This window comes from Euleptes europaea, chromosome 5 (genome assembly GCF_029931775.1).
Source record: "Euleptes europaea isolate rEulEur1 chromosome 5, rEulEur1.hap1, whole genome shotgun sequence".
Lineage (NCBI taxonomy): Eukaryota > Metazoa > Chordata > Lepidosauria > Squamata > Sphaerodactylidae > Euleptes > Euleptes europaea.
The window spans coordinates 108,673,531-108,690,414 of record NC_079316.1 but is presented as its reverse complement, the minus strand read 5'-3'; the positions used below and the strand labels follow the sequence as shown (position 1 = coordinate 108,690,414).

General features: G+C 48.3%; 1 protein-coding gene across 1 annotated transcript in view; it reads right to left on the bottom strand.

Annotated features, from left to right (window-relative positions):
• RASGEF1A (RasGEF domain family member 1A) overlaps positions 1-16,884 on the bottom strand; it is a 334,730-nt gene that overhangs the window by 50,720 nt on the left and 267,126 nt on the right. Inside the window, exon 3 of the mRNA XM_056849705.1 lies at positions 12,907-13,086. Within this exon, the coding sequence (XP_056705683.1) occupies positions 12,907-13,086 (180 nt within the window). The remainder of the gene's footprint in view (positions 1-12,906; positions 13,087-16,884) is intronic.

Below are 16,884 nucleotides of genomic sequence, written 5' to 3'. Positions count from 1 at the left end.
ATCAGCTCCCCTGAAGAAAATGGCTGCTTTGGAAGCTGGGCTCTATGGCATCATACCCTATTAAAGCCCCTCCTTTCCCCAAACCCCGCCTTCCTCAAGCTCCCCCCCCCAAACCACCAGGTATTTCCCAACCCGGAGCTGGCAGCCCTAGTTACAAGAAGGTTCCCCGTTTGCATATGTGAAATGTTGGAGGGTACGTGGGAATGCTGTATCTATAGTTGACGGCGTATAAATTCGGTTTTGGGTAACGGCTCATGTGCCTGCTTCTCTGCTGCCTCCCCCCACCACTCCCGAAAATTATGAGGGACTTAAAAGGTTTCTCTTGGGCAACAGAATGGGTTCTGGCTCCCCTCTTTTGGAGAAAACAAGGGAGAGCGGTGTTGGCGCAGGTTAGGTAAGAGCAGGCTTTGCTCCACATAAGCAGCTTTGCCCCATCAGAGACCCTACGGCAGCAAGCCAGGCCACGTTCTTCTGAGGCCACAGGGCCTAATCCATTCCTCTTTGCTAATTCTAGTCCGGGTCATTGTTCCGTAAGGCCTGTGTAATATAGGAAGTGGTTTGTCTAAAGCAGTTATGAGACAACCCAAATCCGAATACGAGCTCTACAGGCAAACATTCTCTCTCATTTCCCCCTGTTCTCAGACCGAGGTCTTGAACAATAAAACTGTAAGACTTAAACAAGACTCATCTCTAAAAACACCTCCGTTCGACTCTTCTCTGCAGCTTCCAAAAAACAAGCAACAAAATTAAGTACGCTGAGGGTCAGAATCCTCTAAGAGGAACTGAACCTTTTGCTCCAAAGTTGCTCGAGAAAACGGGGACTGTTTGTTAAAACGTGGTATAATCCATTTTAGAAGACGACTTGGTTTTTATATGCTGACTTTCTCTACCACTTAAGGGAGACTCAAACTGGCATACAATCACCTTCCCCTCCCCACAACAGACACCCTGTGAGGTAGGTGGGGCTGAGAGGGTTCAGAGAGAACTGTGACTAGCTCAAGGTCACCCAGCTGGCTTCATGTGGAGGAGTGGGGAAACCAACCTGGTCCACCAGATTAGCGTCTGCTGCTGATGTGGAGGGGTGGGGAATCAAACCAGGTTCTCCAGATCAGATTCCACTACTCCAAGCCACTGCTCTTAACCACTACGCCACGCTGGCTCTAAGTTGGTACATGTAAGGACAATGCAAAAGGATACGTACCAATTACACAAACATCTGGTAAGATTGTCTAGCTGTTATGCTGGGCTGTATATGTCTCCCATATATGACGTGTACAATTATCAACCTAGACAATCTTACCAGATGCTTGTGTAATTGGTGATATATTATACAACCCTTACATGCCTGGTCTGTTTTATATTGTCTGTATATGACCCTAACCCACTCCTCCACATCAGCAGCAGACGCTAATCTGGTGAACCGGGTTGGTTTCCCCACTCCTCCACATGAAGCCAGCTGGGTGACCTTGAGCTGGTTCTTTTAACTGGAGATGCCGGGGACTGAACCTGGGACCTTCTGCATGCCAGGCAGGTGCTCTTCTAAATGAAGCTGCCTTATACGGAATCAGGCCCTTAGTCCATCAAAGTCAGTATTGTCAACTCAGACCACCACCGGCACTCCAGGGTCTCAGGCAGTGGTTTTTCACACTGCTGACTACCTGATCCTTTTACTTGGCGATGCCAGGGACTGAACCTGATACCTTCTGCATGCCAAACAGAGACTCGATCACTGAGCCACGGCATCTCAACATCCCAACTAACATTTCTGAAATGTCTTTTTCACCAACTGTCATTGCTGTAGAGTGCGTTTGACTACATGTGCACTACGCGGTGATAGGACATGTTTAACGTACAGCATTCCATAAGAACATCAGAAGAGCCCTGCTGGATCAGACTGAGATCCATCAAGACCAACGGTCTGTTCACACAGTGGCCAACTAGGTGCCTCTAGGAAGCCAACAATATGACAGCAGCAGCATTATCCTGCCTGTGTTCCCCTGCACCTAATATAATAGGCATGCTCCTCTGATCCTGAAGAGTACAAGCATGCATCATTACTACCATCCATTTTTACTAGTAGCCATGAATAGTTCTCTCCTCCATGAACATGTCCACTCCCCTTTTAAAGCCTTCCAAGTTGGCAGCCATCACCACATTTTGGGACAGTGAGTTCCACAATTTAACTATGCATTGTGTGAAGAAATACTTCCTTTTATCTGTTTTGAACCTCTTACCCTCTCATTCCTCTGCAAATTATCCTTTCAAAGGATAACCGTAGTGGTTAAGAGGGTTGGACTAGCATCTGGGAGACCCCAAGTTCGAATCCCCACTGGAAGCTCGCTGGTTGACCTCGGGCCAGCCACACTTTCTCAGCCTAACCTATCTTGCAGGGTTGTTGTGAGGATAAAATGGAGGAAAATGGAACGATGTAAGCCACATTGGGTTCCCATTAGGGAGAAAGGCAGGCTGCAAACGAATGAAGCAAATCAATAAATGAGTTCAGCTCCGAATAATGTCGACAGACGAACTGTAAAAAACCGTGGGAATCCCTTGGGTTTTCTTTTTAAAAAGACAATCCCATTTTGATTCCTTTGGAAGGGTAGTAATCAATTTTCCTAAGAGTAATCGCTGCAGCCCTCTCAGCTAGAAATATACTCTTATTCCACCCCCACCCCCACAAAAGAGAAGCGGCAGTCTGCACAAAATTATTTCAGCAGCTGCATGTGGGATCTACATTATTTGCCCTTTTAATAGTCGTGTGTGTGTGAGATTATATATATATATATAAAGAGGCTGCATTCTTCTGACAGCTTTCTCTTTAGAACTGAAAATTTGCCAGCAGCATCACAGATGGATGTTCCTCGGTTGTGTAACCGGACTGTAGGTGGGAATTGGATCTGCTATAGCTTGGGGGGGGGGGGAAGTCTCCAATGTGCCCACAAGTAACAAATATATGCAGGTTGAGCAGGAATCTATAAGCCTGACAGGGTAGCTGTTTGTCTGCAAGGAGGGGGTATGTGGGGGAGAGCAATCATCAGGTGGTCTCCCATGTGCAATCTGCAGCGGTAAAGCTCTGTAACACGTGAGCATTCTGACATTACGGAGGATGCAGGCTGGGTCCAAGGTCAGCGTGGTGTAGTGGTTAAGAGGGGTGGACTCTAATCTGAAGAACCGGGTTTGATTCCCCACTCCTCCACATGAAGCCTGCTGGGGGACCTTGGGCTAGTCACAGTTCTCGCCAAACTCTCTCAGCCCCACCTACCTCACAGGGTGTCTCTTATGGGGAGGGGAAGGGAAAGCGACTGTAAGCCTGTTTGAGACTCCTTTCGGTAAAGAAAATCGGGGTATAAAAACCAACTCTTCTTGTGGCGAATTAAACCTGGTTCACCAGATTGGAGTCCGCCGCTCTTAACCACTACATCATGCTGGCTCCCACGGAAGCCACTGAGTCCCATGTAAGCCATCGACTCTACCCTCCAACGCAGCAATTTTCTCCAGGGAGACTGATCTCTGTGGTCTGGAGATCAGTTTTAATTCTGGGAGATCTTCAGGCCCCACCTTGAGGCTGGCAGCCCTATTTATTTAGAAAAGACCTTTTCTCTTTCTCTTACCCACCTTGAGCAATGTTTTCCCAGACCACCCATATTTACTATCTGGCCCATCAGGAAAAATGATGCGGGAACAAAATGGAGAAACATTAAATTAGCAGGTCAAAAAATTATGCTCTATTTATTTAGCTTTCAATAACTGAGAAGAATATGGGAGAAGGAACACCCCTAGACCTCTTAGAACAGCTTATGATGCCAGAAAAAGCAGGTTTGGTGCATTGAAAGCAGGGAAAAAGAGGGGATTCCTATGGGGCTTAAACGTGTTGCTAAGAGAAATCTTCCATTACAGGGAGGGGGAGCAGAGAGTAAGTTAAGACTAAAATAAGAACTGCTACTTAAAAACCAAGAATGCAGTGATATCTTCTGGGGACGAAGAGAAAACATTTTCCCCCCCTTCAGCCGGTTCTGTTCACTCTGGAACATTTTTGCTTGAACGCTGGCTGAAATGTTTGCTTGCAAAGGAATGGGAGTTGAGAACATTCCATTCTTTAACTTCCCGAGACGCTGTCTTGTGAACACTCACTTCCCTCTGCGTCAAACAAACCTCTGTAGGCAAACAAGCCTATATTGGGCTACACGTGACTTTAAAAAAAAAAAATCAGCTCTTGCTGTTTTTGTGTTCCCGTCCAGCATGGGAAAGAGAAAAAGATCTTGCTATGCTTAGGAAGAAATTTTAATTCTTTCGGCGGCTGCCTGCAAACTCTACAGTGATTTACACTGTGTTGGGGGACACAGAATCATAGAGTTGGAAGGGACCACCAGGGTCATCTAGTCCGACCCCTTCCACAATGCAGGAAATTCACAATTACCTCCCGCCCCACACACACACACACTCCCAGTGAACCCTACTCCCTGCCCAGAAGATGGGGAAAAAAACCCTCCAGGATCCCTGGCCAATCTGGCCTGGAGGAAAATGGCTTCCTAGCTGACATGGGTAAGACAGTTTAACAAACTGTGCGTTGGGGAATGTTAGGGATCGGTGAAGAATGAGCCTTGGATACTCACCATGAAGGGCATCTACGATTGGGTGTTTCGGCTTCGCTTGCTTCGGGAGGTAGGACTTAAAAAACTTTCACTCCCACTTCCTGTCTCCTGGGAAACACCCCCTTTTTTCTCCAGTTCAAAACTTTCCGAGAAATTAAGGGCTCTCACATAAGACCCCCAGGAAGGAAGTAAACTCAGAGGTAATGAAGAACAGGGAATAACAGCACGGTAACGTCACAACAGTAGTACATAAAAAGTACATAGCCAGGTAACAGAAGGCCAATAAGGAAGTTATGGAACTAACCAAGTAATGCCTTAAACTCGCAAGTTAAAAAATTCTTAACTATGACAGTACAATCCCTCCTAGTGTGCTGTACTTATTAAACCCGGATGTCTGGGCGGGGAGATGCCCTTCGTATCTCAAAGCAGAAGGAGCCTTCACGGTAAGTATCTAAGGCTCATTCTCACTCAGAGAGAAGGGCATCTACGATTGGGACATACCAAAGCTGTTCCCTAATGGGGGGGGGGGGTAGACGTCCTGTAGAACGCTTTGGAGAACCCGCCTGCCGAAGGCGGCATCCGCTGAGGCGTAAACGTTTAACTTGTAGTGCCTGACAAATGTGGATATGGATGACCACGTTGCAGCCTTACAAATTTCCTCCACTGAGGCCCTGCGGTCAAAGGCAGTGGAGGTAGCCGCACTCCTGACAGAATGGGCAGTAATTCTAGGGGGAACTGGTAGGCTACTATGTTGGTAGGCCTGAGAGATGCACTTGGTGATGGTTCTGCTAATAGCTGCCCGTGGCATGGATTTTCCCTTGTTGGGCGGGGAAAGGTTGATAAAGAGGGAATCTGAAGATCTGAGATCTCCCATGCGTCTAATATAAATCCGAAGAGCCCTTCTTAAATCTAGGGAATGCCATTCTTTTTCTTTTAGGATCTTCGGATTGGGGCAAAAGGAGGGCAACACTAGCTCCTGGTCCCTGTGAAACCTAGAATTAATTTTTGGGCAGAAGGACAGATCAGGCCTCAACACCACATTGTCTGCATGAAAAGTACATAACCCCGGCTTAATGGACAGGGCTCTAAGTTCCGAAACCCTACGGGCTGAGGTCACAGCTGTGAGGAATAGGGTTTTCATGCAAGCTCCACTTGTCGTAGAGGTTCGAATGGGGACTTGGTCAATGCTGTCAGGACCGTGTGCAAACTCCATGTCGGGAACCTATGGGTGACCTTAGGAAGGACTGAACATGAGGGTGCCTGGTGATTGGGAAACCCGAGACCCTGGGTACTATAGTGGCGATGGCGGCCAACTGTCTGCGGAGCGTAGAAGCCTTCAACTCTTGCTTGATTCCATCCTGCAGGAAGGAAAGGATGTCTGCTACCCGAGGTTTCAGAGGGTTGATGTGTTTACGGCGACTCCACCTTGCGAATGCTTTCCAAGAGTTATATATTCTAATCGTGGAGGGTCTCCGAGACGCCAAGATGGTTTCGGTGATCTCCGGAGAATAGCCTAGAGCTAGGAACCTGTCCCTTTCAATGCCCAGGCGGTTAACTTGTACCAGCCTGGGTTGGGGTGAAGGATTGGACCTTGGTGGAGAAGGTCTTCTCTGTCTGGTAGTCTCGAAGGCTCTTGGGTGGACAGCTCCAGCAGTACTGGAAACCACGGTCTCCGTGGCCAATATGGAGCCACGAGGATTACCGCTGCCCGTAGACCCCGGATGCAATGTAGTACTCGCGGTATCAGGGGAAGCGGTGGAAAGGCATAGAGATGTCCGTTAGGCCATGGGGCCACCAAGGCGTCCGTTTGTTCCGCTCCGTGCTGCTTGTACCGTGAGAAGAACCTTGGGAGCTGTTGGTTTCCTTGTGCCGCGAACAGGTCCACTGTAGGGTGGCCGAACCGTAGGGAGATTTGATGGAACACTTCGTGGTGTAGAGACCACTCGGCTTCGCTCAGGGTTTCCCTGCTGAGCCAGTCCGCCTGCTCATTCAGGGTCCCCTGAATGTGTTCTGCCGTGATGGAGGACAGGTTGGCTTTGGCCCAGAGCATCAGCAGTCTGGCTTCCCTGCTGAGTACCGGGGAGCGTGACCCGCCCTGCTTGTTGATGTGTGCCTTCGCGGCCACATTGTCTGTTCTGATCAGGAGGTCCGCTCCCTGGATCTGGGTTCGGAAGAATTTCAGGGCCTTCAGGATGGCTCTGGTCTTGAGTGCGTTGATGTGTAGTTTCCTTTCCCGGGAGTTCCATACGCCCTGAGCCGGTCGCCCCAGTAGCATGGCTCCCCATCCCGATTGGCAAGCATCGGTAAACATCTCAATTGGCATAGGCCTGATGAATGGTAGTCCTCTGGATAGGCTCTCGGGGTTCGACCACCAAAGGAGGCTGGACTTCACCTGCTCTGGAACCACTAGTCTCCTGTCGCGTTTTCGTGTGAGGTCCCTTTGATACTGGTTGAGGAAACCCTGGAGGGGTCTCGCATGTAGTCTTGCCCACTGGACAGATGGAATACAGGCTATCATCAATCCTTGGAATTTGGCCAGGGACATTAACCGAGAAGACTTGGCGGCGATCGTCTTCTTGGCCATGGTACATATCTTGAGTATTTTGTCCTCTTGCAAGATGAGCACGTTGTTGGAGGTGTCGATGTAGACTCCTAGATGTCGAATGTGTTGAGATGGAGTCAGCTGGCTCTTCTCGAAATTTGTCAGAAATCCGTGATCTGCAAGCATCTTCAGGATGATGGCGGTGTGTTCTTGGCTCTGATGTTTTGAAGGAGCACAAATCAGAAGGTCGTCGAGATAGGGGTAGATCCTTATGCCCCTCTTGCGCACTAACGCCACTAGGGCCAACATCACTTTGGAGAACACCCGCAGAGCAGAGGTCAATCCAAACGGGAGGGCTCTGAATTGGTAGTGTTGGCGGTGAAACTGGAAACGTAAGAACTTGCGATGCGAGGGGTGGATCAGGATGTGAAGGTATGCTTCCCTCAGGTCCATTGAAGTGAGGAAGTCCCCCAGCCTGAGAGCTTCCAAGATTGACCTGAGTCTCTCCATACGGAACTTTTTCGATGTATGAATTTCTTCAAGAATTTCAAATCTAGAATGGCCTGCCAACTGCCATCTCTTTTTGGAACGGTAAAGAATATAGAATAGATTTCGTATCCTAGTTCCAGGGGAGGGACTTCCTCTATGGCGTGGATGTCTGCTAGGTGTTGTATCGCAGCCAACGTTCTCAGGTGTTTTTCTTGGTTCAAGGGACGTGGGGAAGGCACCGCATGGTTTGGGGGGTTCTTGAAAAACTCTGTTTGGTAGCCCAGTGACACTATTTGTATTACCCATGTGTCTGAGTGGGAGGACCACCACTGGTCTAGAAAAAGATTGAGCCTGCCCCCCACAGGCTGTGGAAGGGAGTCACTGTTTGGGTGGGCGAGGGGCCTTGTCTCCCCTGTCTGACTGGAAATTGGTGAAGGGGAGGATCTGGAAAAGCATCCTCCTCTACGAAAGGAACCACTCTGGGAGTTCCACTGACCTCTCCTATTATCCTGTCTGTAACATGAAGGGGTATGAAAGGACCGAAAGGGAGTTTGGTTGGGTATTTATTGTCTCTGCGTAAAACCTTGGGAAGGGCCTTTTTCTTGTCCTTAGTTTCAACCAATATCGACTCCAAGGAGTCACCAAATAGCTTGGTACCCTGATACGGGTAGCCCATCAAAATCCGCCAGGGCGGATCCACATAGCCCTTCTAGCAGCTACGGAGGTGGCCACGGCTCTGGCTGAAAATGCCATGGCATCTAATGAGGAATCTGCAAGGAAGGACATTGCTTTAAAATTCTTGATACGCCCTCTAGGGCGTTTCTGTCATCTTCTGGTATAAGCTGCCCTAGCTTCCTGACCCACACAATGGCTGCCCTGGAAACCAGAGCTGACGTGATGGAGGCACTAGCAGCCAAGGCCGAGGCTTCATGAGATCTTTTGGAGGCTAAATCGGCCTTCCGATCTACAGGGTCCCTAATCATCACCTGACCCTCTTCTGTAGCCAGGTCTGCTGAATGCAAGGCAGAGACAGGGGATTCTACTGGGGGAACCCGTAACATGTCCGCCGAGGCAGTGGCCAGATTATAAAACTTCTTAGTCATCTGGGGAAACCGTTTCCCCCAGAGGCTTAGCCCATTCAGCCTTGATAAGCCCAGTGAAGTAATCTGGGACAGGGATGAAATTGGAGGGAGCGTCATTCATGTGAAAAAATTCCTTTGACCCTTTCCGTTTTTCAGAAGAGGGGTCTTTGGAATCCTCTGACAAATCTAAGGCTGCCAGTGTTTTGGTCAAAAGTGAGGAAAAATCCTCCGCATTAAAGATTCTGTTTTGCTTATTTTCAGTAACAGTCTCCGCTGGAAGAGAACTCTCCTTCCTCTCTATCCTCCCTATTTCCCTCATCGTCCATGGAGAAGGGGGAGACATCGGGCTCTTGCTGCATAGAGAGGCGGCCTGAGCCTTGAGATCGGTCCTTGTAATCCGATCCTTGCCCTTGTTGGTTTTAGTATGCAAATGCTTGCTGTGCTTTCGGCTAGGCAGGGAAGGCTCCCGAGAGGTAGAGACGAGCTGGGAGGGGGACGGGGAGGGCAAACTAGCCATGCACAAGCCTTCAGTAAAGGAATCTCTAATGAGCGCTGTGAGCTCTGCTCTTAAGAACTCAAGCCCCCCCGCCCCTACAGTAACCGGCTGCGTTGGTACGTTACCGGCGGTGGCGTCCGCGGCTGACCCCGGAACAGTCCGGTCCCGGCTAGTCTGAGCAGCATCCGCCGCTGTGTGCTCCGTGGCGTCCACGGATGGCCCCGGGAAGGTGGGAACGGTCCAGTCCCGTGGAGTCTGAGTGGCATCCGCCGCTGTGTGGTCCGTGCCGCCTCTTGGAGTCGGAACGGTGATAGCCATTGTGTGCTCTGGAGCGCGGCGTGGGATCGGAGCGGACGGGGCCGCTGTGTGTCCCTGAGTGCTGAGGAGCGGTGGTGGGCTAGCGCTCCTTTTCTGGACCTTCGGGGCTTTATGGGCGCGTGCGGCAGAAAGTATGCGATTTGCCGCTTTGCCGTGCGCTGACCCGACCTCCTTCTTTGACACGGCTTTTTTACTTTTGCCCTTTAGGCTTGGAGGATGACTGCAGGAGGGCTGCTCCCCGCTGAAGCCGGTCTTAAAAGCAAGGGATCAAGATCTCCCTGAGCTATGAATTGGTCGGGACGACCCTCCGCCATTTTGTTTTTGCGGGAAAGGCGCAATTGGCCCTCACCCTCTCCTAAACTCCCCGAAGGACGGAGGAACAGAGTGGGGAGGAATAACACACAAGAGGTAAGGTTTGGGGTAGGGATAGGTAAGGATAGATTTAGGGCTAGAGGTTTAAAGGTGACCTTGTCTATAGCTGAATCAGAGAGCTGAAAAAACACACTCTCCCGATAAGCGAGGCAGGAAAGAACTGGAGAAGAAAGGGGGCATTTCCCAGGAGACAGGAAGTGGGAGTGAAAGTTTTTTAAGTCCTGCCTCCCGAAGCAAGCGAAGCCGAAACACCCAATCGTAGATGCCCTTCTCTCTCAGAGCGAGAAGGGATCCTTGCACAAGAGAATTCCAACCTGGCCCTAGCCACGTTACGGTTGCCATCCTCCAGGCAGAGTCTGGCATTACAGCCGGTTGTCCAGTCGACAACTGAGCTCCAGTTCTCCTGGGGAAATGGCAGCATCTCTGTGTAGGGTTGCCAACCTCCAGGTGGTTATAGAGAACACACGGCTCTATTAGCGAAAACAATATCATCAAAAATGATAGCTTCTTTTTAATACATAACCACAGCTAGTATGTTAGCACTACATTCATGCCAATAAACTGTTAATTCCTAACTGGAAAGAACGCTTACCTAAGCAAAAAAGCTAAACAGGAAAGTGATCCTGAACAAAGGAGCGTATGCTATTCAGTAGAAGATGCACAAAAAAGATGCACGAAGTTCCAAGCATTAAAGAAGTTCAAAACACAGTATTCTGCGCTGTATAGTGTGACACGCCACTATTTGCAACTTGAGTAGTTTCCCACACACTTATAAACCAGGAAAATCCAGAGTGGCTCATGGAATAATGATGTAAGAAGGCAAGGACGTGGGGTCAATCCTGCGCACATTTCAAATACATCACAGCATCTCTGCTACGGATAACGTCGGTGGCCTGCCAACATACTAGTTGTGATTATATATTAAAAAAGAAGCTATCATTTTTGATGATATTGTTTTCCATAACAGAGCCTCATGCCATGTGTTCTCTCTAGCCTTTACTATTTCAGTATAGGTATTCTTGTTTATTACTAACCTCCAGGCGGTGGCTGGAGATTGCCTGCTATTAAAACGGATCTCCAGGCGACAGAGGTCAGTTCCCCTGGAGAAAATGGCCACTTTGGAAGGTGGATTCTACTCCACTGAAGCCCCTCCCCTCCTCAAATCCTGCCCTCCTCAGGCTCTACCCCCCAAATCTCCAGGTATTTCCCAACCCAGAGTTGGCAACCCTAGCTCTATGGCACCACAACCCTGCTGATTTCCCTGCCCTCTCCAAGCTCCGCTCCTAGATCTCCAGGAATTTCCCAGCCCAGCGCTGACAACCCACGCAGGTGCAAGAATTCCTCCATCGGAGCTGCTGCAGAAATCGCTGTGACCTGTTGGCCAGAATTTTACTGACCTGACTGGAATTTCATCTCGCTTGCGTGTGTTGCCAAAACAGACATAATGTCCAGGAAGAAAAAAATGTGCATGTATGTGTTCAGTGTTTACAATGTGATCAGCGATCAGAATGGCTTGGTACAAGATAGAAGCAGAAAAAATATTTGTATCGCTCTGGGGCATAAGCAGGGTTGCCAGCTCTGGGTTGGGAAATGCCTGGAGATTTTGGGGGTGGGGCCTGAGGAGGTTGGGGTTTGCGTCACAGAAGCCAAGCATATTTCTGACATTCTGCTGCTTCCAATGTTGGCACTGTGGCAAGTGTATTATTGGATTTTAGGAGAAGGATGGGGGGAGATAGAGATAACTTGCATGGATGAAATTTTACAGGGTCATGTTGCTTGATTCTAAAACGAGGACCTCTGCCAAGACAGACCGTGCACACGATCACATTACCAGACAGCCTTTTTTGGCTTAGTCTGTGTGTAGCAGGTGCCGCGTTAAATAAGACGCGGAGTAGCAGGCAAATCAAGGGGCTTAGCCCAACGGCCCAGCTTTATCCCGGCACATGAGTGCATACTCTCCAACATATCTCAGATGGAAATACACTCACTTATTTTAAGTTGTGGGAGATTAGATGCTCATTGCACAAATGGCATGAACAGAGTTTCCGGAGGTCTGGTGGTTGGCGTACTCTGACAAATGTGGGAAACTTGAATACACTCCCTTCATTGCCGTCAGAAAGTGCTTTTTGCAAAATAAAACAAACTCCCAGATGCAACAAATCTGCACTGAATATGCCATCTAATTATTTATAATCATACTTTTAACATGGCATGCCTCCAAGGAGCTCAAAATGGCATAATTTATCCACACCACAACCCTGTGAAGTAGACTCGCTGGCCCGAGGCAGCTTGGTTTCCTTCATAGCTGAGCAGGGATCTGAATGGAGATCTTCCCCCCCCCCCCCCCCGGTCAGATCTGGGTATAATCTACAGCTGGGTATAATCTACAGCATATGCTAGAAAAGTTATATCTGATTACCAAAACAAGACTGCCACCCGTCTACCGGTTTAACTATGACTTCTCCCAAAGAGTTCTCCAGGTATTGGCTGGAGATCTCCTGGGATTAGAACTGATTTCCAGGCTTCAGCTGCCCTGGAGAAGATGGCAGCTTTGGGAGGTGGACTCTATGGCATTATATCCCACTGAGGTCCCTCCCCAAACCCCGCCCTCCTCAGGCTCCACCCCCAAAATATCCAGGTATTTCCCAACCCGGAGCTGGCAAATCTAGGCAGAGGTCTTTCACATCACCTGCTACCTGGGTCCTGTCAACTGAAGATGCTAGGGATCAAACCTGGGAACTTCTGCATGCCAAGCAGATGCTCTACCACTGAGCCATGGCCCCGCTTCTCAGCCAGTTTAATTCTGTAGTATAGATACGCTCATTGCAATCTCATGGAAAAACTTCCTTCTAAATTAAAAAAAAACTAACAAAAAGCATTCTTTTTCATATGAGAAAATTGATTTACTTTCTGCAAACTCCACGTCTATTGAGTAGAAGTGTGTAAAGTTCCACCATATAGCAACTGCTGATTCCTTTGGAAATAGAGAAGCCAAGACTCTAACCATGTACTTACATCAGGGTAGTAGTCTGTGGTGGGAACCAGGCGCTCAATCAGGGCCTCCAGAGATCCAGAGACGAGACTCCCATCCTGATAAACGGGATCTCCACTCTTCTCTCCCGTATCTGGTTGTACTTGCCCACTGCATCCAGAACCAAGCATGCTGGAAAATACTGGCGTCTGGGGCATAGCTTCCTGCAAAAAATAAAAGGGGGGAAAAACAGAATGAACACGGGACATTTAAAATGCTTTTTTAAACAAGATTCTTCACACTTTTCAAAAGCAAAACGCAATCCACATAATGTCTCCAAATGCCATTCCCAGTTTAAAAAACAAACAAACATAGCCTAGTCCTATAAAGAGTGAGACACACCTTCAGCCTATTGGGATCCGCTATATATAGGACTGAATGCGTGTGTGTGTGTGTGTGTGTATAATATTGCATATTTAATGCCATCGGGAAGAGGAATTTGGACACCCAACTTTCATCAGTGTATATGGTGCTGTGGGGTGTGGGGGTTTTTTTTTGTTTTTTTTTTTTAGTTTAGTTTTTTAAAGTCACATTTTCCTCATCGTACATTGCATACTAAGAGGGTGACTTTTGTTCCTCAAATAAAAGGTTTGGAAACAACCGACATAACGAGGGGAAGAAATTCTTAGAAGAGCAAACAGACGATGCAGTGGGTGTTCTAAAAAGTTCTTTACCATCTTCCTTTAATTACTACAGAGAAAACAGCATGCAAACGGAAAAATAAAAATCACAACTGTAAATAATAATCCCTTTAGAACAAAAACACTCAAGAGCAGCTAAAGGCTTGGTTAAAACATATAAACATGTGCTAATTTAAGAGCTTAGCAAAACAGTCCCAAATTAAAATGATGGATGTAGGGGTTGCCAGCTCTAGGTTTGGAAATTCCCGGAGATTTGGGAGTGGAGTATGGAGAGGGGAGGGACTTCAATGGGGTATAATGCCACAGAGTCTACCCTCCAAAGCATTCATTTTCACCTGGAGAACAGATCTCTGGAGCCTGAAGATCAGTTGTAATTCCAGGAGCTCTCCAGGCCCCACCTGGAGAATGGCGAACCTACATGGATGTAAATGTGTCAATCAGAGGGCCTTGTTCAGGAGAGGATTCCAGGGAGATGACTGCACAACTCCGCACAATAGTCTTCTCCTATTGATTTTACAAAGTGGGTAGATTTCATGGGAGATTTCATGGGGGGGGGGGAGCTTTTCCAATGGGGCCCCAGTCAAGTCATTCACAAAAAAGACCTAGAGGAAACAAATGTTGTCCTGCTCAAACTGGTGTAGACCTCGACAGCAATACATCTTGTTTGCTCCGGGTTCAGATGCCCGGATGGTTCTGGAATGAGCTGAAGATGCATCTGTGGTGGGCCTGGCATGCCATCTGCCTCAGGAGGCATTCTGAGGAGGTCATTGGGAATTCCCTGCATTGTGCAGGGGGTTGGACTAGATGACCCTGACGGTCCATTCCAACTCTACGATTCTATGATGAGGCGGTTGGCTTCTGGACCACCAAGGGCCCTGTTGCTACAGTGACAATATCAACACCAGTGATGGATCATCGGGGAGAAGCGACAGTTGGGCGAAGACAGCAGGAGGCAAAGTCTGGCAACTCTCTCTGGGCTCAGGCAACGGGAGACAGATTGGCACCAGAGGCTCAACCCTGATGCAGTACCACATGATGCAGACTGCCTTTGCCTAACCACCAAAGTGGGGTTTCTGTTACAGCGAATGTAAACACAACCTCACGTCATTTTTTGTTGTTGTTGTCGTTCTCTTTGCGCCTTGTCTCAGGGAAGAACGTTATACCGAGCGTTTGGAAGCAACCTGTTAAATCAGGCCTTTCCCCTCCCCTCCTCCAGCCGTCAAACGCAAACCTGGGGTCAAGCCAACGACTGCAAATATGTGTCTTCCCAAAGCAAATTTGCATAGTGGGCGACAACCAAAGAGTTGCTATGGTTTGCTTAAATCACAGCAGCCACTAAGCATAAATGTCAAAGCAGTTGTGCGGCGGCCCCCTCCATATGGTTTCTCGACAGCTCTTGTTTACTACTTTGAGTGTTCAAGGTTGCTAAGCTGTCTAGCAGGGTTGCTGCTGAGAGGAAGTATCAACCCAAGCATCTGAACATAAGATCAGAAGAGCCCTGCTGGATCAGACCAGTGGTCCATCTAGTCCAGTATCCTGTCTCACACAGTGGCCAACCAGTTCCTCTGGAGGTCCAACAGCAGGGCGTAGAGACTGAGGCCTTCCCTTGATAAGAACATAAGAACCCCCCCATTAGATCAGACCAGTGGTCCATCCAGTCCATCATCCTTTCTCACCCAGTGGCCAACCAGTTCCTCTGGAGAGCCAACAACAGGGCATAGAGGCTGAGGCCTTCCCCTGATGTTGCCTCCTGGCACTGGGATTCAGAGATTGACTGCCTCTGAACACGGAGGTTCCCTTTAGTCTTCATGGATAGTAGCCACTGATAGACCTATCCTTCACAGATCTTTCTTAATCCCCCTTTAAAACTGTCTAAGCCTGTGGCATAGTAAATTTATGCCACAGTATTATCTGTTGTTATGTATGGGTGTGAAAAGCGGACAATGTGGAAAGCTGGCAGGAAGAAAGTTGATGCCTCTGAAGTGTGGTTTTAGAGGAGAGTTTTACAGACAAAAGACAAATCTAGATCAAATCAAGCTTGAACAGTTCCCAGAAGCTAAACTGACTAAACTGATCCTACTTTGGTCACAACATGAGATGACAAGAAGGAAAAGCTGAAAACAGCAGGAAAAGAGGCAGACCCAACATGAGATGGATTGATTCCATAAAGGAAGCCTTTTGCAAAAGCTGAGCAAGGCTGTTATTCATGGGTCAATTCAGAAGTCATTCATTCATAAAGTCACTGTAAGTCAGAAGCAACAGGACAGCATCTAACACACTCACACACCTGTAGCCATCAGGACATCCTACGGTAGCAAACTCCCCAGTTTAACCCCTTGCTGTGCCCCCTCCCCAGCTGTTGCTTGGCTGTCTCAAACTGGGACAGTCCTTGAGGAGCAAATACTGTCCTGTCCCGTTCCCCTCAACATCCGGGCAGCATTTAATAGAGCACTACAGCCGGAGCTAAATATGGCCATTTATGCATAGGAGGTTTTGCCTTGGATTTGCCATTCTCTAGCTGCACATTTTTCCCATCCCAATTCTCAAAACCCAACAAATAAGCCCCATGCAGAGTTTTGAGAATTTCGATGGGAAAAACGGGCATCTAGAGAGTGTTAAATCCAAGGCAAAACCTCCCATGCATAAATGGCCACTGTCTCTTTCCTCCTCTCCTGCCAATTGCGAGGACGCTATATAAAACGGGAGCCAAATGTTAAGTTCCCTTTTAAGGAAATCCCTTACAGCCTTAACATTTACTGAGACATTTGGGAAGATGGTCTGACCGGCCTCCGCCATACCCTTCAATACCAGGCACTTGTCTTCCCCCCCTTTTCCTTTTTTTAAATTGTTCTTACCAGACCCTCAAGACGGAGAGAGTCCTGCCACAGCTGTATACAAGTCAGAATGTGGAATGTCCTTAATAGTAAACAGCAGCAACCCTCCCACAGGTCCCGGCCACTGTCGCTCTTCAATGTTTGGAAGTGACTCATTGAATTGGGAGAGGAGACAAAATGTACAGCCTCTAATTGGCGTATAATTGAGAAATGAGACGCGGCCATTCAATGCAAAAAAAAAAAATGCTTCCTTTGTGATAGCCCATGGTATTTCACCCATTTAGTCACAAGGTATCATTTTGGGAACGCATGACAGCTTGACATGCCTTTGGGAGGGGAGGGAGTGACCAAAGAGAAGACAGCCCGGCTCTGTTTGTTATACAAGTTCCCTCCGTTTCTTCCTTTTAAGGTAGATGCCGTGGGGTTTTTTGCTTGTTTTTTAATGAGCTGCTAGCGTACAGTGCATCCCACCAAGCAGTTCATCTAG